Source organism: Tenrec ecaudatus, chromosome 13 (assembly GCF_050624435.1).
Source record: "Tenrec ecaudatus isolate mTenEca1 chromosome 13, mTenEca1.hap1, whole genome shotgun sequence".
In the NCBI taxonomy this organism is placed as follows: domain Eukaryota; kingdom Metazoa; phylum Chordata; class Mammalia; order Afrosoricida; family Tenrecidae; genus Tenrec; species Tenrec ecaudatus.
Window position 1 is genome coordinate 36,148,454 of NC_134542.1, and position 23,869 is coordinate 36,172,322.

The 23,869-nt window shown below is 41.1% G+C and overlaps 1 protein-coding gene across 1 annotated transcript in view; it reads left to right on the plus strand.

Moving 5' to 3' along the window:
- ICA1L (islet cell autoantigen 1 like) overlaps nt 1-23,869 on the plus strand; it is a 56,584-nt gene that overhangs the window by 7,270 nt on the left and 25,445 nt on the right. Inside the window, exons 3-8 of the mRNA XM_075529692.1 lie at nt 2,030-2,153; nt 4,251-4,449; nt 10,938-11,063; nt 13,180-13,278; nt 14,825-14,910; nt 17,679-17,722. Coding sequence (XP_075385807.1) covers nt 2,030-2,153; nt 4,251-4,449; nt 10,938-11,063; nt 13,180-13,278; nt 14,825-14,910; nt 17,679-17,722 — 678 coding nt within the window. The remainder of the gene's footprint in view (nt 1-2,029; nt 2,154-4,250; nt 4,450-10,937; nt 11,064-13,179; nt 13,279-14,824; nt 14,911-17,678; nt 17,723-23,869) is intronic.

Here is a 23,869-nt window from a genome sequence, read left to right on the forward strand (position 1 = left end):
TCACACTGGCCGGTGTGCTTCTTCCATGTGGGCTTATTTGCTTCTGAGCTAGATGGCCGCTTGTTCACCTTCAAGCCTTTAAGACCCCAGACACTATCTCTTTTGATAGCCGGGCACCATCAGCTTTCTTCACCACATTTGCTATGCACCCATTTGTCTTCAGCGATCCTATCATGGAGGTGTGCAGTCAATGATATGATTTTTTGTTCTTTGATGCCTGGTAACTGATCCCTTTGGGACCATTCGATCACACAGGCTCTTGTGTTCTTCCATGTGGACTTTGTTGCTTCTGAGCTAGATGGCCGCTTGTTTATCTTCAAGCCTTTAAGACCCCAGTCACTATCTCTTTTGATAGCCGGGCACCATCAGCTTTCTTCACCACATTTACTTGTTCACCCACTTTGACTCCAGCCGTTGTGTCGGGAGAGTGAGCATCATAGAGTTCCAATTTAATAAAAGAAGGTATTCATGCATTGAGGGAGTGTTTGAGTAGAGGCCCAAGGTCCTTACGCCACCTTAATACTTGACCTATAAATATAGACACATAGATCTATTTCCCCATCCTCCTATATATATTTGCATGTACATGTCTTTGTCTAGACCTCCATGAATGCCCTTTGACTCCTAGCTCTTTCCTCCATCTCCCTTGACTTTCCTCCTGCCCTACTACCATGCTTCATCGCCACCTGGGCTAGAGTATACCTCTTCTCTAAGCAACCTTACCCTTGATCATTTCCCACCAGGCCAGCCACTCCCCCTTCTCTACCATTTGGGGTCCCATGTTTTTCCCTTGTCCCTGGGTTTGTTAACACCACTTCCTTACCCCCCCTACCCCTCACCCCAAGTCCCCCCAGAACTGTCGGTCCCGTTGTTTTTCCTCCAGATAGTTCATCCAGCCTGTCCTATTCAGACAGACCTGTGGAGTCACTAACATGCACGAAAACTAGACAGAGGAAAACAAAGCAACAGTATACAACCAGACAACAAAACAACAAAAACAAACCACTGACAAAGAACAGAACAAAACAGTTCACAAGAGAAAAGCTTGTAGTTAGTTCAGGGATCGTTTGCTGGCCCTTAGGAGCGTTTTCCAGTCCAGTCTGTTGGGGCACCACGCCCTGGCCCCAAAGTCCACTTTCAGCATTCCCTGGGGACCTTGCCACTCCATTCCCTTGCTGTTCCGCTGTACTCCCCCAGTGATTTGCCTCGGTGTGGTGGGATCAGGTCAGGTGCAATTCCCACACTGTGTCTCTGGTGCTGTCCCCTGTATCGCCCTTAGTTACTGAGGGGCATCATGTCTCAAAGTGGGGCCAGCCATGTTGTTCTCTCTGTGGACTGGCTGCTCTACTCAGGAACATCATCCTCACGGCCTGGTGGGCCAGGCTGTGCTCCACTCTCTCCTCCTCCCCCTTCATCTGCTCCCGTGTGCTCTGATCAGATATGTCCATCTCCCATAGCTGCAGAGTCAATGTCGTCCTTTGGAACAAATTCTTTTCGGGGGAGGGGCAGGAATCCACTTAATTTATTGTGCTGGGGCTCAATGGATGTTTTTTTTGGAGGACCTGACCAGGCCTTTTCCTTAGATGCTGCTAAGCTACTGCCATTTATGGACCTGGGATATGGAGCATCGGAAATGGAAACCCAGATGGGAGTCAGGAATAACTTAGCAAGTTTAAATAAGAAAAGAATACGTTGTAAGAAGCAATGTCTGCACATTGGAAATTCATAATTTGTAGTTTTGTATTTTACCATATGGGAATGGCCTTTAATTTTTTTTAAGTCATTGAAGACTAGTCTTTACAAAGGCCAGTCCATGGGTGTCCCAGACCATTAAAACCATCTGAAGTGCTTGTCAAAAAGTAGATCCCCAGATATACGAAATCAGAATCTTTAAAAAAAAGGCTCTCTTATTCCTCCCTTAAGTAATTCTTACGTATTGAGAATTATTATTGTGCAGATATTAGTTGTACATGTGTTTGAAAGAAATGATGAAATTGAAAACATAAACTGTGCTGTAATTTTTTTCTAGTTATATCAGAGGAAGAAAATGAACTAGGGCTCTTTCTGAAGTTTCAAGCGGAACGGGATATAACTCCAGCTGGCAAAATGATGGGCGCCACTGGCAAGGCACTCTGCTCTTCAGCCAAGCGAAGGTTTGCCATCATCCTTACCTCTGTACTCAGTAGGACCCTGCCTACATTTGCATATTTTTAAAGGTCACTGACTATTCCAATAGAGGGTAAAACTATCCTGCAGTATGTACCATATATACTTGAGTATAAGCTAAACCGAATATCAGCCGAGGTACTGAATTTTACCACAAAAACTGCATTAAAAAGGGCAGAAAAAACCCATCTTATACATGAGTATATGTGGTAATTGTTTTAGTACTAAACCATTAATTATTAATTTTCCTGTTTAACTCTTTTAAAAATTGAAGATCTTTATTGCTTGATTCCTAGAAATTGCTCAGTTTTGGTAGTGCTGTTCTGAAATGCCATGTAAATCGAGTCACAGAAGTACTACCATTGTAGGTAAGGGTTCTGTCATGGTTTCTTTCCCTTTTCCTGGACTTTTATAACTTGGCACTTTTTTTGGGTAATGTAAGACTTTTTCTCTTTTTCCCCCTTACATACTTCCTATGGATATTTTTGTAATTTCTCAACATAAAGATATTTTCTGGGAAAAAATCTCCAACAGTCACAGAATACAGCCTGAATCATTTTGTTTTCAGAAGGATACTGAGAGGCCCAGGAGACTGCAACACCTATGTCCACCTTATGTGGCTTTATTCTGCAGTAAGACATCAGCACAAAAGTCCCTTCTGATGAACGAACAGAGACTCAGAACAGGGCCTTCCTGTGCATTGAGCCGGCAGCAGAGCTGAGCAGTTGGATTTGATTTATGTTGCTATCTTTCCTTTATTTTTAATGGTTAAGTATATATGAAATAGGAGATACCTGTTTTCTTGTTGTCATTTTCAGCTGCTAAGAACTTGATTCTCATTAATTCTCCTAGTATTTTGTCTTTTCTTCTATGCCCAGGCTGTCCTAAATTTTTAAATGAAAGACTTCCTGTTTATAGGACTGTGCTTTATGAATGTACGGTCTCTGTTGCCCACGGACCTGTTCTCTCTCTTCCTTTAAGTATCCCCTGACTTCATAGAGAGTGGCGTGTAACTCGCTTATCATGCGGGTCAGTAGTTGGATCCCATCAGGAGAGTCGGGCAGCCGTCACCACAGCCCGTTTTGAGCGTTTCCTTCCTTCTTGTCGTCCTGGCTGCTCCCTCCCCAGCACTGTTTCCTAAGAGGCCCTTTATGTAGGAGGTTGTCTTTACATAGATTGACATTCAGGGTTTGCAAACACTGTGTAGTTTTAATTTTTAGACATAAATGTATTTCTAGGGGATCAGGACCACTGCCTGCCTTGGGAGACACCAAGGTCTGTTAGTATAACAGTTCACAAAGACAGTGTTCTGTGTTCCATCCGGGAGTACCTGGGGTCCATCTAAGATGCGACCATTGGTCTCTCTCCATCGGGAGAAAAGAGAGTGAAAGCTGAAAGACCTATGGGAACAGTTAGTCCAAGGGACCACACAAACATCTGTCTCCACAATCCTGAGACTTGAAGAACTAGCTGGTACCTGGCATCTCCCACCAAATGCTCTGAAAAGGATCATATTAAAAAGTCCTGAAGAGAATGGGAGAAAAATGGAGACCAAAACTCAAAACCACAAAGGCAACCAGACTTACTGCTTGGAGAGTCAAGTGGCACTCCGAGCAAGACGAAAGCCCTAAGTCACCCTGCAGGTCTGGGATTGAGCCCACCCCCAACATTCGAACAATCAACCACTTGAGATCAAAATGGCACCATTTACTCCTCAGCAGTGTCCAGGGGGTTAGGAAAGAGGAAGCGCAGCGACGAAGCTGAGTGGGGGAAGATACAGAGAGGGGATTGCGCGTATGAACTGTGGAACCTAAGGCCTGCTTTGTAAATCTTCACCTAAATCACAGTGAAAAGTTTTTTTTAATTATGTATTTCTTAAAATAAGGAGAAAAGGGCACCTAAACAAACTCATTTTAGCGATTCAAGTTGGCTATGTAGTCCTTATTTTCTTCCTGCAATGTCTCAAGCATAGTAATAATTTTCAGTTTGTAGATGCTTCTCGACAGCATTTATGCTTTATGGCTGCTTTAAAGCTTTGATTTGCTTGTGAAATGCATTTCCTGTTTCTTCATCTCGGTTATTAGATTAGCCCTGTATACGCCCCTGTCTCGTCTTAAACAAGAAGTAGCAACATTCAGTCAAAGGGCCATATCCGATACCTTGATAACGATTAATCGGATGGAACAGGCACGTACAGAATACAGAGGCGCTCTGCTGTGGATGAAAGATGTATCCCAAGAACTGGACCCAGACACCTTAAAGCAAATGGAAAAGTTCAGAAAAGTATGAAAACATATTTTTCTTTTCTCTTTTATTTTCCTTTTCTTTTTATATAAATCACTGGAACTGCTCAGAATAGTTTAATCAGTATCATAAAATGGCACTCTATTTTTGAAAACACATTGTATCATAAATTATTGGTGTTTTAAGATATTTGGTTGAAGTACAAAATGTTGCCCATGTTACTGCCATCAATCTCTTTATAAAAAATTTTTTCTTATGTAAATTGGATGTAAGTTCACAGAGCAGATCAACCATCCAACAATCCATACATATTTTGTCCCTTGATTGCAGTCCCCACAACGTAACATCACTGATTCATCCCGCTTCCTACCTATGTTTCCCATTTCCGATCCTCCTTCTTCCTGACCCTTCAGTACTTTGACCCTGAGTAACTGCTTCCTTTCTCAACTCAGATGGTTGCTTATTCTAACGTGTGTACACATCCACAGTGTTACAGACCTGTCTGGTTTGGGTTGAACATTGAGCCGTCAGGGTGAGTTCAGTTCCGTATCTGAAAGGTGACAAAGGGTGGTTTTCCCAGTTGCTATCTGACCAGTAAGGGTTTTCTTGTTTGTTTTAATGATTTTGAGTTTGTTTGTTTGACTTCACATTTCCTTTTATGAGTATTGGTCCACATTTTTCTCCAACTCTATGCAGGACTTTCTAATGTGATCCCTTTCAGAACAGTGGCTAGTGAGAGTGGACACCGTCTAGCTCTTCTGGTCTTAGGGTTGTGGAGGCTGATGGGTCATTAGCCCACTGGACTAATGACACTTTCCATGTGTCTTTGATGTTCTTCACTCTTCTCTGGACGGGAAGAGATAAATCATTATAGTTTATTATTTGTAATCATTATATTCGGGCCTCTTACAACAATCCATACATCCGCTGTGTCAAGCACATTTGTGCATATGTTGCCATGATCCTTTTTATTTTTTAACGAGAAAGGAACATTTTATTGAAGACAATTTACAAATATAGAACTAGAGCATAAAAAGGTTTTATGCTGTAAACAGAGAGCAATACATTATCTACTAAGCTACACAACAACCTTGTTTTTATTCATTTAGCCATCATTGTCTTTCTAATTCCGTGATGCAAATAGTTTTTGACGGTATTTTTTAATGAACCTGTAAGATTAACAATGTGGTTAAGGACAGAAGAAATATAAACTGAATTTGTTATGTTCTAAGTATGGGGGAAATTTAGAGTTCCTGGGAGTATTATTTATAAATAAAAAAAAGTAAGATAGAGTAAAAATAAAGCTTAGAAAATGACATAAATTTATATTAAAAAAACCATTTCTTCTCTGTACAACTGCAAGCTTTTCCCACTGGTTTTTAAGCCATGATCCTTTTTAACACAATTTATTTCTACCTGAGCCCTTGGCATCAGCTCATCTTTTTCCTCCTTCATGAACCCTTGATAATTTATAAATTATTTTTATAGCCTACACTGTCCATTGTCTCCCTTCCCCCATGTTTCTGTGTTGTGTCCCATAGGGGGAGGAAGTTATAGGTCGACCACTGTGATCAATTCCCCTTTTCTCCCCCCACCTTCCTCCTACGCTCATGGTATTGCTACTTTCATTACTGTTCCTGAGGGGTTTGTCTGTCCTGGATTCCCTGTGTTTCTAGCTCTTATCTATATCAGTGTACATTCCCTGGTCTAGCTAGATTTTTGAGGTAGAAATAGGGTCATGATAGTGGGGGGAGGGAAGCATTAAAGAACTAGAGGAATGTTATATGTTTCGTTGGTGCTATACTGCACCCTGGCTGGCTCTTTTCTTCCTTGTGACCCTTCTGTGAGGGGATGTCTAATTGGCTACAGATGGGTTTTGGGTCTCTACTCTGTGTCTCTCCCACCCCTTATTTGCATCAATTATATTTGCTTGCTCTGGGTTTTCTGATGCCTGATACCTGATCCCATCGACACCTCATGATCACACAGCCTGGTGTGCTTCTTCCATGTGGGCTTGGTTGCTTCCCAGTTAGGTGGCCACTTGTTTATCTTCAAGCCTTTAGGACTCCAGACGCTATCTCTTTTGATAGCCTAGCACCATCAGTTTTCTTTACCACATTTTGTAGTGCACCCATTTTGTCTTCAGTGACCCTGTCAGGAAAGTGAGCATCACAGAATGCCAAGTTATTAGAACAAAGTACTTTTGCATTGAAGGAGTAATGGAGTAGAGGCCCAATGTCTGTCTGCTACTTTATTATTTAACATATAATATATGTACATAGAACTATGTCCCTACCAAGGGCTTAAGTAGAAAATGTTTTGAAAATGATGATGGCAACATATGCACAAATGTGCTTGAAACAATTGATGTATGGAATGTTATAAGAGTTGTAAAAGCCCCCAATAAAATTATTTTTAAAAACGAAAGAAAGAGTCAAGTATAGAGGCTCTTCAAAATACTCTTTTAAAAAGGGGGAACTGATATACATATAACCTCCTCTCTGGGGAACTGACCACAGAAAAATGGGTGAAGGGAGACATCAGGCAGTAAGGTACGACAAAATAACAATAATTTATAAATTATCAAGGGTTTATGAGGAAGGAGGAAGTGGGGAGGGAGGGAGAAAATGAGAAGCTGATATTAAGGGTTCAAGAAGAAAGCAAATGTTTGAGAATGATGATGGCAACATATGTGCAAATGTGCTGGACACAATGGATGGATGTATGGATTGTGAGAAGCGTTGAACAGGCCCCCAATAAAATGATTAAAAATAATACTCTTTTAAAAATAATTAAATATTAACAATTTGAAACTGGAAAAAAAGAATTATGTCCCTATTGTTATACATAAATATATTTACATATGTACATGCCTGTATTTTTTTGTACATGCCTGTATTTATACCTATTTAAGTGTCCTTTGCCTCCTACTTATTTCTTCTATTTCCTTTTACTTTCCTCAAGTCCCACCATGTTTAACTTTCATTTGGCTCCCAGTAATTCTTCTTGGCTACATTGCACTTAATCAAGTCCCACCAGGCATTTTACGCCCTTGCCATCAATTTTAGATCACTTGTTATTCCCTTGTGCCTGAGTTTGTTGGCTCCCCCCTTCCTTTGCCCCTGGAACTGTTGGTCCCATTATTTTCTCCTCAGGATTGTTTATCCTGCCTATCTTATCTAGATAGAAATGAAAAACTAAAACCAAACAACAAAATTAAAACCTATAAATAGTTTCTGGTCTATCTGTTGACCTTTATGAATGTTTTCTGGTTGAGTCTGATGAGGTGTCACGCCCTGCCCCATAGTCTATTTTTGGGATTCCTCAGGGCCTTCATTGCTTTGCTCCCCTTGCTGTTCTATTGCACGCCCTTAGTGTTCTGCCCCAGTGTGGTGGGGTCAGATTGGGTACAATTCCCGCACTGTGTCTGCAGTGTTGTCCCTGTAGCGCTATGGGTTAGTGAGGGGATGCCATGTCTCGTGGTGGGTCTAGCTCCAAGCCACCTCGGGGCTTGGTGGGCCAGATTTTGTTCCCTCTCTCATTCTCTCTGCTTCCTTCTTTGTTTGCTCCTCTGTGTTCTGAGCAGACATGCTCCTCTCTTCAAGCTGTAGCTTCAGTGCTGTCCTCTGTAGTTCATTCTTCTGGGGACGGGGTCAATTGTTACACTTTAAATGGCTGCTCATGAGCTTTTAAGGCCCCATCACTGCTCCCTAAAGTAGGATGTAGAATAGTGCCTGACTGGCCCCACTATGAGACATGATGCCCCTCCGTGACTAAGGGCGATACAGGGGACAGCACCGGAGACACAGTGTGGGAATTGCACCTGACCTGATCCCACCACACCGAGGCAAATCACTGGGGGAGTGCAGCGGAACAGCAAGGGAATGGAGTGGCAAGGTCCCCAGGGAATGCTGAAAGTGGACTTTGGGGCCAGGGCGTGGTGCCCCAACAGACTGGACTGGAAAACGCTCCTAAGGGCCAGCAAATGATCCCTGAACTAACTACAGGCTTTTCTCTTATGAACTGTTTTGTTCTGTTCTTTGTCAGTGATTTGTTTTTGTTGTTTTGTTGTCCGGTTGTATACTGTTGCTTTGTTTTCCTCTGTCTAGTTTTCGTGCATGTTAGTGACTCCACAGGTTTGTCTGAATAGGACAGGCTGGATGAACTATCTGGAGGAAAAACAACGGGACCGACAGTTCCGGGGGGACTTGGGGTTGGGGGGTAGAGGGGGTAAGGAAGTGGTGTTAACAAACCCAGGGACAAGGGAAAACATGGGACCCCAAATGGTAGAGAAGGGGGAGTGGCAGGCCTGGTGGGAAATGATCAAGGGTAAGGTTGCTTAGAGAAGAGGTATACTCTAGCCCAGGTGGCGATGAAGCATGGTAGTAGGGCAGGAGGAAAGTCAAGGGAGATGGAGGAAAGAGCTAGGAGTCAAAGGGCATTCATGGAGGTCTAGACAAAGACATGTACATGCAAATATATATAGGAGGATGGGGAAATAGATCTATGTGACTATATTTATAGGTCAAGTATTAAGGTGGCGGAAGGACCTTGGGCCTCTACTCAAACACTCCCTCAATGCATGAATACCTTCTTTTATTAAATTGGAACTCTATGATGCTCACTCTCCCGACACAACGGCTGGAGCCAAAGTGGGTGAACAAGTAAATGTTGTGAAGAAAGCTGATGGTGCCCGGCTATCAAAAGAGATAGTGACTGGGGTCTTAAAGGCTTGAAGATAAACAAGCAGCCATCTAGCTCAGAAGCAACAAAGTCCACATGGAAGAACACACCAGCCTGTGTGATCGAGTGGTCCCAAAGGGATCAGTTACCAGGCATCAAAGAACAAAAATCATATCATTGACTGCACATCTCCATGATAGGATCGCTGAAGACAAATGGGTGTATAAGCAAATGTGGTGAAGAAAGCTGATGGTGCCCGGCTATCAAAAGAGATAGTGTCTGGGGTCTTAAAGGCTTGAAGGTGAACAAGCGGCCATCTAGCTCAGAAGCAAATAAGCCCACATGGAAGAAGCACACCGGCCAGTGCGATCACGAGGTGCCCAAGGGACCAGGTATAAGGCATCATGCAAAAAAAAAAAGATATAAGTGTGTGTATGTATGTGTATATATGTGTATATGTATATATGTATGTATGTATATGTATATATATATATATATATCATATTAAATGAAGGGGGAAGTGCAGAGTGGAGACCCAAGGCCCAAGTGTCGGCCAATGGAGATCCCCTCAAAGAGGAGTTTAGGAGAGGAGATGGGTTAATTAGGGTGTGAGGTAGTACCGATGAAGAACACAGCTTTCCCCCAGATCCTGGATGCTTCCTCCCCCCAACTACCATGATCCGAATTCTACCTTGCAGGCCTGGATAGGACAGAGGCTGTACACTGGTACATATGAGGGCTGGAGGTACAGGGAATCCAGGGTGGATGATACCTTCAGGACCAAGGGTGTGAGGGACGATGCTGGGAGAGTGGAGGGTGAGTGGGTTGGAAAGGGGGAACTGATTACAAGGATCCACATGTGACCTCTTCCCTGGGAGAGGGACAGCAGAGAAGGGGGGAAGGGAGACTCCGGATAGGGCAAGATATGACAAAACAACGATGTATAAATTACCAAGGGCATATGAGGGAGGGGGGAATGGGGAGGGAGGGGGGGGGAAAGAGGACCTGATGCAAGGGGCTTAAGTGGAGAGCAAATGCCTTGAGAATGATTGGGGCAGGGAATGTATGGATGTGCTTTATACAATTGATGTATGTATATGTATGGATTGTGGTAAGAGTTATATGAGTCCCTAATAAAATGTAAAAGAAGAAAAGAGGAAAAAATGATTAGGGCAAAGACTGTACAGATGTGCTTTATACAATCGATGTATGTATATGTATGAACTGTGAAAAGAATTGTATGAGCCCCAATAAATTGTTAAAATAAAAATTAAAAAAAAAAAAGAATAGTGCCTGAATACAACAGATCCTTTATGAATATTTGTTGAACCGATGAGTGAGTGTATTTAAAAGTTAAATATTCACAAAAGACTCAGCAGACATCCAGGAAATATAATAGGACTCTATTAAAAGTTTTAAATATATCTGCATGATTCAGAACTATTATTGTTCCTCAATATTTTAACGTCTAGATTTATCCTTCTACTCTCAGCTAAATATTATACTATCTATGAATGGTTTGGGTATTTCCCTTTATTTATGCAATATATATTCCATATATATAATGGAATATATATTATGGAATGTATAGAATATATGTATTTCATTTATAAATAAACATATAAAATAAATGTTTTCTTTTTACTTATATAGTTTCCACTTAATTCATACTCTCTTAGTATAAAGATAGCTGCTTAACAGGACCCCCCACAATTACCAAAAATGACCAAATCTTCATTATCGACTATAAAATATTAATAATATAAGAAAAAGAAACTCTCCTTGTTACATTTTTTTATATCTGAAATAGTTTTATTTATTATGTTTTACCTGTGTGGTTACAGGTACAGATCCAAGTGAGAAATAGCAAAGGTTCTTTTGACAAGTTAAAGATGGATGTTTGCCAGAAAGTGGATTTACTTGGAGCTAGTCGCTGCAGCATGTTGTCTCACTCTCTCACTACCTACCAGGTACCCACCTCCATGGTCAGCATGTCCTTGCAGTAAAGATGAGTGGTGAGATTCCTTTTTAAAAGTTGTCTAAAGGGTGTGAAAAGTTGTGTACATGATCAGATTTCTTTGACTTTGGTAAAACTAACGTAAGACAGTCAAGCATTCGTAGAATCCCAGCAATTAACGCTGGCCTACTCTTGGACTTTCCGCTGTGCTCCTGAGTGTCCCAGGGATTGGTTCAGGGAACTTGGGGGATGGACGGGTTGAAGAAGGGACTATCAATAGGGCAGGATTCCGAGCCCATGAGCCCTGGTTCACCTAGAGCTGCCCCACTCAGTTTCACATACAATTTCATGTAAAGCAAAGATTCTGTACCTTGGGTTGACAAGTTTTTGTTTTGTTCCACTGTCATTTTATGGATGAAGAGAGAGAAGCCTAGAATAAAAGCAAATGGCAATGTTGGGGTTCAACCCCTCTTTTCTAACTCTTGTTCCTGTGTCCTTTCTATGCAGCCCGCACCACCAAAACCTCTCTTGTACTTTTGCTACCCTTAAATTGCATAGGAGTAGCATACGATTACCATGTTAGATATTAATAAATAGTAGTGACATGTTATAACAGGAGCTTCTGTTGGCGCTGTGGGGTAAGCGTTGGACTGTTAACCTCAAGATCTGCATTTCAAACCTACCAGCTGCTACATGTGAGAGAGCTGAGGCTGTCTACTTTAGTCAAGGAGTCAGAATCTACTCCATGGCAGTGGGTGTTGGGGACAGTGTTTTGATATATTCTTGTAAAGAGGTTATATTTATGTTAGTCTGGGTAGACTAGAGAAACAAATTCATGGAGACTCATATGTGTATAAGAAAGAGCTTTATAAACAAGAGCAATTGAGTATGAAGAAAACATCCCAGCCCAGTCCAGATCAAGTCCTTAAGTCCAATGTTTGCCCGTATGTCCAATACCAATCTTTAAAGTCCTCTTCAGACTCACAAAACACATGCAATGATGCCGAATGCAGGAAGATCACAGGCCAGTGAGTGCAAAGTCTTGAGGTTCCAGTGGCAGTGGAAACATCTCAGTGCTGACAGGGGTCTCCACACGGCTCCTTCAGCTCCAGGGCTCTAGCATAGCTCCATGTGTCTTGTCTACAGGGAATGAGAGTGCGTCCCGCCTCCAGTGAGCTATATATCTCCATAACACCTCCAAAGGAGGCCATCAAGCTGCGACCTGCTTGACAGACTAAACGCCATCCTGTCACTGTTAAGTCTCAAATAGACACCAGATTATGTAACTACTGCAATATACACACACACACACATATATATAAATAAATAAAATAGTAAAAACGGTATATATACATAAAAGGACAAGGACATTTATGGCTGCTTTTAAGAAATCTACCTAATTCAGTTCAATGCCATGAAAATCAAGAAAAGATGCATTGGGGAGGAAACCCCCCAGGACACAGCGCGCGTGCAGAAGCGAGCTCTCTAGAGTGCGACAGCTGTTAGTTCCCGTCTTCTTTGTTCTCGCCAGACATCCCTGTCCTTTGAGCAGGAACCTTGAAGCAGCAAGGAAAATATACAATGAACCGGAGTTTGAGGACAATTTTCTTGTTAAGTGCCCTAGATGAAAGACCAAACTTAATTGTACATATTACTTTCCTCAAATGACTCATCTGACTGACTAGAGAAGCACGAAGTGCTTCCTCTGCCTACCAATATAAAGATTGCGAATCTGCCCCTTGTAACGGCGATCGCGGCTTTCATGCCTTCAACATCTCAGTAGATTACCCAGAGGGCATTCTGATCCATAACCTCGCATCCTCTCGACTGCACTTACCCTTTAGGTGGCTTGAGCATGCATTCCAGTGGTAACGCCGTAGAGGCCCATATTCATATAGACACAGATGCCAGTTCTTACATAAAATTAGTATTCACTGCACTCTTTTCGTTCACAAACTTGAAAAATTGAATTTAATTCCTGCTTCTTACTTTTTGGCAACTATTAACCTGGTTTTGTTGTTGTTGTTGTTTTTAACTTCACCTATTATACTAGTGAGGAAAATAAAGATCACAGAAAATAAACATCCTGCAGGAAAGCAGAAGTAATGTCACCTTTTCTTTTTCCTCAGAGAATACTGCTAGGATTTTGGGAGAAAACTGCTCAATTGATGTCCCAAATCCATGGGGAATGTGTTGACTTCCACCCATATGATCTTGGTGCTCACAAGGTACATTTCTTTTCATATTGTTTTGTTAGATATATTATGCTTCATTTGTGTGCTAACATTAAGATTCTTTTTTTTTTCCTGGAAGGCCTACGTTCAAATTTACAAAATACTAGGCCTAAATTCAAATTTATAAAATATTGGACTGCAGTATTTTATAAATACTGATCCTCAGCTAAGGATCTTCCCTGGTTCCACATACTAACTACAACACTCAAAAATTACATGTGATTCCCTCTGATAGGAGGGGAAGGAAGAAAATGAAAGAAAAGTTAAGTTTTCTGCAATGGTGATAGAAAAGAACAGGATAATGGATAGGAAGACTTAAAAAGAACAAGTAATAGAAGGCAATCATGTGTTCTACAAAGAATTCCTACCTACCAGTTTTAGAAGTTGGAAACAAAAAAAATCCCTTGCTTTACTTTAACATTGGTTTGTCACAGAATGTGTTCTTTGGAATTTTTATTAACATTTTGTTTGTAAAATATAAAAATTATGTCAGGTATGGCTATTATGTGATTGCAGCTAAAGATACTAAAATGTTATAACAATTCGTTCTCTAGCACGAACTAGATCAGTGGTTCTCAACCTTCCTAATGCTGAAACCCTTTAATACAGTTCCTCATGTGGGGGGGACCCCCTAACCATAAAATTATTTTCGTTGCTACTTCATCACTGTCATTTTGTTACTGTTATGGATCATAATGTAAATATCTGATATGCATGATATATTTTAATTGTTACAAATTATAATAATTAAACATAATTGAAGTTATTAATATAGTGATTAAATCAGTGATAAACATAGTGATTAATTACAAAACAATACATAATTATATATTGCGAAATATTTTTGTGTTTTCCAATGGTCTTAGGCGACCCCTGTGAAAGGGTCGTTTGACCTCCAAAGGGGTCATGACCCAGAGCTTGAGAATCGCTGATCTAGATGATCTTAGACTATAAATATTCTGCTTTTGACATTTGCATATCTCCCTTTCATCCTTCTTTGTGAGTGACTTTTCCAGCAGAGTGACACTGTGCTAATCATTTGTTCAGTTCTGTGAGGCTAGATATCAATATCTTATATCAAGATGATTTCAGTACAGCTTAAAAGCTGTGCTTGTGGCTTTGTTCAAGATAGAGTGTCCTTGAATTAGTTTTTAAACTGCTTCTAAAATAAATGATTCACTAAATAGCATACTGTGTATTAAGGCAAACATGATAACTCATTTCTCTTGAAATCGTTACCTGCAATAAGATCCTGCCAATGCAAGCCAGCAACACGGCATCTGTCTTCTTTAGGTATAACATAAGGAGGTTAACCCTGGCATCAGTGCTGACCAGGTGTGTGGTTCCCATAGACAGCCAGGATAGACAAGTACACAGGGCTGATGTATATTTGTATACATCCCTCCTATCGCTTACTGTCTAGCTCCAAAAGTAGCCCTACTTTTTATAGCCTTCTTTAGAATTTATATTCTCGTTTTGTCTGCAGAGAGGCAGAAATAGAATCTTTCCACCTAATTAACACTGGATTTCTTATTCTTAGGAGCTGCAAGACACTTCAAGCAAACTTCCTGAAGACCACAAAGAAGAACAAATAGAAAATAATTCCCTGACTGAAAACCTCAATAAGTGAGTAGAAAAACATGTCTAGTGCTATGGAAATCTTGGGTAACATATATGTGGCAAGAATTGTTTCTTTTTTTCTTAGTGGATACTCTTAGAAATGTCATTTTTTCTAATCAACATGAAACATTTATTGTGAATCTTTGTATTTTCTCTCGATTTTTAATATGGTAGGTAAAGGAGATAGTAGGAGTACAGATGAAACTGGGCTGACAACTCAGCCTTGGTTGTTTGGGAGACGGAGCCTTGTAATAAGAGGCATACGGGCTTCTACCTAATGACTCCCAGATGGGCGGCTGGAGAGAAAGGGCAGACGCGGCTGCAGTGTGACAACAGCCCACAAGCCTGTGTTAAAAATTTATCTCAACGCAGATGTGACTGGGACCGGTTACCTGGAAACCAGGCTGTTTCTGTGCACATCATTCGTGATGCCTGTTTGCTTTTTAGTCCCTCTTCCTTTTGTTTCCCTCTAAGAGCGGCTACACAATACTCCATTTAACCAGACCGCACTGGATGTAAAAAAGATGCCCCGATATAAGCCCCAAACCAAGACAAATCACATATCCTTGACTAGAGGTGATTTTAAATGTGAGAGTAAGTAAAGGAAGCATTGCTACAGGTCCATGCAACACATTATTATATGAAAATATCAAGACGTGCAGCTGTTGTTTCTGGAGAAAACCTCCAACCAGGTCTGTGTACTTCTTTCTTTTTATAAATCATTTTATTGGGGCTCATACAACTCTTATCACAATCCACACATGCATCGATATGTAAAGCACACTCATACATTCGTTGCCAGTCTATGTACTTCCATCTCTCTAACCCTTCCTGGAGAATTCTGCGATTTTCAATTTGCACTATGTCAGGATGGTAGTTTTGATATCAAGGATCTACAATTATGTTCCTTTGAAATATTCTTTGAATTTGAGGGACAAAAGTTAGTGTGGAATGGCAGGATCTGGGCTGTAGGGTGAACAGGGTGGGGGTTCGCAATAGAATCTTCAAAAGGCGATCTTGCTGCCCTGGAAGGAGCAGGCGCACGGTTGCGATGAGATAAACTCCTTGGCACAACTCTCATGGCCTTTTTCCCTCCAAAGCCATCTCCATTTTCTTAAAGCTTCTTCCTAATGAAAATCTATCATGATTATCCCTTTGGAATCTTGCAAAACAGTTGTCATAACCTTCTGAACTAACCTCTCTTCTTTTGAAGACCTTGGAAATTTTCAGCTTTCTTTAAAGTACTTGGTCTAGTCCTCTAGGACGGATGTCTTATGAGGGACAGCACTTCTGTAATCTTGTTGCAGAGCTCCATTGGTTTTGGAATATGTCCACTTAAATTTTGTTAAAATTTGACCTCAGTTCAGACTGCAAAAATTTTTTTCCCATTGTACAAGAAGTATTCCTTTTTTGAAGGCCTACTCAGGAGACGAAGGCACCTGTGTCACAGACAGAACCTGTCAGCATCTGTCCATGGATTACAGATACATGTTTAGACACATTTTTTAAATAAATCATTTTATTGGGGATCATACAACTCATCAGAATCCATACATATATCAATTGAGTAAAGCACCCTTATACATTCGTTGCTAGACACATTTTGTTTGGAATAAATATCTGCATGTATGAACAGGAGCTCTGGTAGCAATACTTTTTGACTCACCCCCTATAATGCATTTTCCAATTTTCTATGGTAAAATCAGAAACAGTGTTTTTAACTAAGTAGCCCTTTGAGGATTATACGTTAAATAATCAAGTATCTAATTGTAAAGTATTAGCTCAGTTATGCACTGATATTAAAAACATGTTATATGAAATATTACTTTACTTTTCAACGGTTATATTCTTCACATACATTTTATGAATTTTACACAAACATCTTTTGTGTCTTCAGCACTTTCCTGCGTCCATGTACGTGGTTTTGAAAACCATACATGTGTGCAACCACTGGAAATTTCATCCCAAGTAACAAGTACCTGTTTACTGTGCAGGTTTATTCTGTGATAACTGCAAAATAAATATTATTTTAATATTTTTAAAAAGGCTTACAAAACTAACACTGATGAGGTTATACCTTAGGAATAATGACTAAATCGGGATTAAACTTCTTTGCCTTCCTTTTTTTTTTTTGAGTTTCAGGAGAATATTATTGTCTTAAAAGAGACAGAGACAACACACAGACACAGATACATCATCTAGGTGAGAGAGGCCACTAGTACAAGGTTAAAGGGGAGTTCCTCTGCCTCCCTGTTTGATAGCTGCTGTTAACACTATTGTTTGGGAATGGTTTGACTAAGATAGCTTCTTTACAAGGATGAATTTGTCCAAAATAGTGTACCTTACTGTTTTTGAAGGTTTCCAACACCTCTATTAAGTTCCAAATGTTCTTGAGCAAAAACCCTGCAAAGCTTGAGTACTACCCTCCAAACTCAGTGATTTGGGTGTTTCCTTCTGATGGGTGCTCACTGTGACATTATTTAGCATATCACCTCCCGGGTTGTATTTGATGCCTGGCATTTGTTGGTGCTCAGTAAATGTTTATTAAATGAGTTGGGGGAGGGGTGCGGTGTGAAAAGTTAGTTTCATGGTCTATGTAGGTCTATAGAAGAATCAGAAAATTCTTCTATAGATTCCAGGAAATGTGCTGGGCAGCTATTTTATATGATTCCTCGGTTTTTAAAAAACATAAAACCATATAAAATGTTTTTGAACATAAATCTGAAATGAATTTTAACCAAAATATTGATATTTTCTTTTTATTTTCACTTCAGATTAGTTCTGTTAAATGAAGAAGCAAATTTGGGAAGTGAACCAGGTAAGGTGATAATATAAATTACTTTGAAATGATCACATTTTCTTATTAAAATTTTTTTTCAATCATCTTCAGATGTAAGGAATTAATGCAGGTAGGGGCGAGTGAGGCAGGCCGTTACAGCAAACATTCAGGGGCAGGGAGGTGGGGCAGGACAGATCTTTAAAAACATTAATGGGAACGACACTAGAAAGATCCCTAATGAAGGGAAATGCACAGACAAGTAGAAGGTATTTATGCTTGGTAGCTCTAAATGTTTTACCCATAATGAAATATAAACATATATAAACATTTATATAGTATATATATTTATACATACATAAATAAAAGGCAGATAAAATTAGGGGGCACACGAAATAGAAAGATGTAATTAGTGACACTAACCAAAGGGGATATAGGAGTGGTATGGATACAGATTTTCTGTGTATTATTGAAGTTCAGTTGGTACTAACTTACCCAGAATGAGAAACTACAAATCCTTAAATGGAATATTCATGGTAACCACTAAGAAAATATATCTAAAACACACACACACACACACACACAAAGAAGGAACCAAAAAGCTCGCTACAGTAAACCAACGAACCACAAAAACAAGCAGCATTAAAGGACAAAGACAAAAGAAGGCTTAACACACATACACATACACACACACGCACACAACCAAAATGGTAAAAATAAGATGCTTCTTGCTAGTAATGACAGTGAATATAAAGGGACTAAGTTCTTCAATCAAAAGTCAGAGTGGTAGAATTAATTTAAAATACAGTCCCAAGGTATGCTGTTTAGAAGAGCACATCTTAAATCCAGGGACACAAATATTTGAAAGAGAAAAGATGGAGAAAATAGTCCATGTGAATAACTGAAAGCTGTGTTGGCAATCTTACTACCAAAGTAGGCTTTAAGTTAAAATCTTACAGAATAGATAAAGATGGACATTATATGGTGACAAAAGGGTCAATGAGTCAAGAATATTTAAAGACCATAAGTATATATGCACCCAACATCAGGGTCTGTGAGTATATAAAGCAAAAATGGATAGAATTAAAGGGAGAAATGGATGTGATAAATGGAAAAAAGGTTGAAATTGTCAAGGATTTTGTCTTGCTTGGACCCAAAATCAATGCTCATGGAAGCAGCAGTCAGGGGATGAGCAGGTGAGCAGCATTAGGTAAATCTGCCTCACAGACTTCTTTAGACTATTGAAAAACAAGGATGGAGGAGCTGATGCCAGGGGCTTAAGTGGAGAGCAAATGTTTTGAGAACGATGAGGGCAATAAATGTACAAGTGTGCTTTACACAATTGATGTGTGTATGGATTGTGATAAGAGTTGTATGAGGCTCTCTGCACCTCCTCGTGCGACAGACAGCCGCCTCTCCCATTCCAGTGCAGTCCCAGCCGCATCCCCGAGATATGATGAAGGTCGGAGTGAACGGATTCGGCCACATTGGGCGCCTGGTCACCAGGGCTTCTTTCAATTCTGACAAAGTGGATATTGTTGCCATCAAGGACCCCTTCATTGATCTGAACTACATGGTCTACATGTTCCAGTATGATTCCACCCACGGCAAGTTCAATGGCACTGTCAAGGCTGAGAATAGGAAGCTTATCGTCAATGGGAAGGCCAACTCCATCTTCCAGGAGCGAGATCCCGCCAACATCAAGTGGGGCGAGGCCGATGCCGAGTATGTCGTGGAGTTCACGGGTGTCTTCACCACCATGGAGAAGGCCGGGGCTCACTTGAAGGGCGGTGCCAAAAGGGTGATCATCTCTGCCCGTTCTGCGGATGCCCCCATGTTTGTGATGGGCGTGAACCATGAGAAGTACGACAACTCCCTCAAGATTGTCAGCAATGCCTCCTGCACCACCAACTGCTTAGCCTCCTGGCCAAGGTCATCCAGGACAATTTTGGCATCGTGGAAGGACTCATGACCACAGTCCACGCCATCACTGCCACCCAAAAGACCGTGGGAAACTCTGGTGCGATGGCTGTGGGGCTGCCCAGAACATCATCCCTGCATCTACTGGCGCTGCCAAGGCTGTGGGCAAGGTCATCCCGGAGCTGAATGGGAAACTGACTGGCATGGCCTTCTGTGTCCCCACCCCCAATGTGTCCGTCGTGGATCTCATCTGCCATCTGGAGAAAGCTGCCAAGTACCATGACATCAAGAAGGTGGTGAAGCAGGTGGCCCATGTTCCCCTAAAGGGCATCCTGGGCTACACTGAGGACCAGGTTGTCTCCTGTGACTTCAACAGTGACCCCCACTCTTCTACCTTTGATGCTGGGGCTGGCCTTGACCACTTTGTCAAGCTCATTTCCTGGTATGACGATGAATTTGGCTACACCAACAGGATGGTGGACCTCATGGTCCACGTGGCCTCCAAGGAGTAAGAGCCCCCCTGTACCAACAGCCCCAGGAACAGCACTAGAGGAAGAGAGGCTCTCAGTTGCTGGGGAGTCGTTGCCCCAATCCAATCCCCCAACATACTGAGAATATAGCATCCAGACTACCTGAAGGAAGGGGAGGGGCTTAAGAGAGTCCGACCTTGTCATGTACCATCAATAAAGTACACTGCCCAGAAACAAAAAAAGTTGTATGAGCCCCTAATAAAATGATAAAAAAAAGTAAAACAAGGATGTTACTTGGAAGACTAAGGTGTGTCTGACCCATGCCATTGAATATTCTATTGCCTCATATGCATGTGAAAGTTGGACATTGAGTAAGGAAGACCAGAGGAATCAATGCATTTGAATTGTTAAGCTAGAGAAGAATATTCAAAGTACCACACTGCAAAAAGGACAAATGAGTCTATCTTTGAAGAAGTATGGTCAGAGTGCTCCTTAGAGACAAGGATGGAGAGCCTTTGTCTTACAGACTGTGGACATGTTAAGAGAGATTGGTGCTTGGAGGAGGACATCGTGCAGTGAAGAAGAGGAAGGTCTTCAATGAGCTGGATGGTCACAGTGGCTGCAACAAGGGGCTCAAGCATAGGAACAATTGAGAGGATTGTGCCAAACTGGGCAGTGTCTTGTGCTGTTATGCATAAGGTTCTTCTAAGTCCGAACCAACTCGAAGGCACCTAATAACAACAGAATGATCTGAAATGTCAATACACTACTTCAATATCAGATCTAGAAGGAAGGTCAGAAGGAAACAGAGGACCCAAATGACACTACAAATCAACTAGACTTAACAGACAACCCCAAAACATTGCAGTGTACATTCTGCTTCATTGCACATGCACAGTAGACATTCTGCTTCAGTGCACATAGATCATGCTCCAAGAGAGATCATATTTTAGGTCACAAAACAAGTCTTGATAAATTTTAAAAGATTGAAATTGTATAAAGCATTTTCTTTGATTGCAACAGGGTTAAGTTAGACATCAATAACAAGAAAAAACAAAACCCTGAAAAATATACAAATATAGGGAAATGGAACAACATAGTATTAAAGTACCAATGGGTCAAGAAAATGAAAAGAGAAATCACAGACTTCTAATAGTTATGGGATGCAGCAAAGGCAGTACTCAGGGAAACATCATTAAAAAAAATCTCAAATTGACATTAAAAAAAACTTGGAGACCCGAGGTCCAAGTGTCGACCACTGGAGATCCCCTCATAGAGGGGTTTAGGAGAGGAGATGGGTCAGTCAGGGTGCGAGGTAGTACCGATGAAGAACACAGCTTTCCCCCAGATCCTGGATGCTTCCTCCCCCCAACTACCATGATCCGAATTCTACCTTGCAGGGCTGGATAGGGCAGAGGTTGCACACTGGTGCATATAGGAGCTGGAGGCACGGGGAATCTAGGGTGGACGATACCTTCAGGACCAGGGGTGTGAGGGGCGATGCTGGGAGAGTGGAGGGTGAGTGGGTTGAAAAGGGGGGACTGAATAAAAGTATCCACATGTGACCTCCTTCCTGGGAGATGGACGGCAGAAAAGGGGGGTAAGGGAGACTCCGGATAGGGCAAGATATGACAAAATAACAATCTGTGGATTATCAAGGGCTCATGAGGGAGGGGGAGCAGGGAGGGAGGGGAAAAAAAAGAGGACCTGATGCAGAGGGCTTAAGTGGAGAGCAAATGCTTTGAGAGTGATTAGGGCAAAGAATGTATGGATGTGCTTTATACAATTGATGTATGTATATGTATGGATTGTGATAATAGTTGTATGAGCCCCTAATAAAATGTTTAAAAAAACATTTAAAAAAATCTCAAATTGACAGCCTAATTCTACAGCTAAAATAGGAAACTATCTATCTGCATAAAAGGAAATCCAGTGATTACAACTATTATTCAAATTTATGAACCAACCACTAAAGTTAATGATGTAGAAATGTAAAGAATTTTACTATCTTCAATCAGAAATTTATCAAATATGCAATGAATATCCATTGATAATTACTGGCATTGGGATGCAAAAGTTGGAAGCAGAGAAAGGAATAGTAGTAGTTGGAAAATATGGTGTTGGTGATAGACATGAGGCTGGGAGTCCATGATAAAATTTTTCAATGGAAGAGAAAACAATGGGACCAATGGTTCTGGGGGACATGGAGGAGAGGGGGAGGCAGGGAAAGGAAGTGGGTGTTAACAAACCAAGGGACAAGGGAACAATAAGTGATCCAAAATTGATGGCAAGGTGGGTGTAGGAAGCCTGGTAGGGCTTGATCAAGGGCAATGTAACCGAAAGGAATTACTGAAACCCAAATGAAGGCTGAGCATGATGGTGGGACAAGAGGAAATCAAAGGAAATAGAGAAAGACCTAGGAGGTAAAGGGCATTTATAGAGGTCTAAATCCAGTCATGTACATATGTAAATATATTTATATATAACGATGGGGAAGTATATCTATGTGCATATATTTATAGGTTTAGTATTAAGATAGCAGATGGACATTGGGCCTCTATTCAAGTACTCTATTCAAATACTCCCTCAACGCAAGAACACTTTGTTCTATTAAACTGGCATTCCATGATGCTCACCTTTCTGACGCGATCACTGAAGGCAAAGCGAGTGCATAAGCAAATGTGATGAAGAAAGCTGATGGTGCCCGGCTATCAAAAGATATAGCATCTGGGATCTTAAAGGCTTGAAGATAAACAAGCAGCCATCTATCTCAGACGCAACAAAGCCCACATGGAAGAAGCATACCAGTCTGTGTGATCATAAGATATTGATAGGATCAGGTATCATGCATCAAAGAACAAAACAATCTTATCATTGTGAATGAGGGGGAGTGCGGAGCGAGGACCCAAAGCCCATCTGTAGGCAAATGGACATCTCCTTACAGAAAGGTCGCGAGCAGGAGATGAGCTAGTCAGGGTGCAGTATAATAACGATGAAACACAACTTTCCTCTAGTTCTTTAATGCTTCCTCCCCCCCACTATCATGCTCCCAATTCTACCTTACAAATTCGGCTAGACCAGAGCATGTACACTCGTACAGATAACTGGAAACACAGGGAACCCAGGACAGATGAACCCCTCAGCACTAATAATGAGAGTGGCGATACTAGGAGGGGACGGGGAAGGTGGGGTAGAAGTAGGGAACCGGTCACAAGGATCTACATATAACCCCCTCCCTGGGGGATGGACAACGGAAAAGTGGGTGAAAGGAGACGTCAGACAATGTAAGACATGACAAAATAACAATTTATAATTATCAAGGGTTTGTGAAGGAGGGGGTGGGGAGGGAGAGGAAAAATGAGGAGCTGATACCAAGGGCCCATGTTAAAAAAATATTTCGAAATGGCAACACATGTACAAATGTGCTTGACACAATGGATGTATGTATGGATTGTGGTAAGAGTTGTACAAGAACCCAATTAAATGATTTTTAATAATACAAATAAATAAATAATTTCAAGACCAAGCACTTCTTCATTGCAAATACTTTTTGTCAACAACACAAACAACAATTATACACATGCACTTATCTAGATCTAATACACAAATCAAATTGATGACATCTGTGGGAAGAGACAATGGAAAAGCTCAGTATCAGCAGCTAAAACCAAGCCAGGGGCAACTGTGGAACCAATCAATCAATTGCTCATATAGAAATGGTATAAAAAGATAAAGTTGAAGAAAATTAAAGCAAGTCCATAAGAGCCAAAATACGACCTTGCGTCTGTCCAAAGTGAGT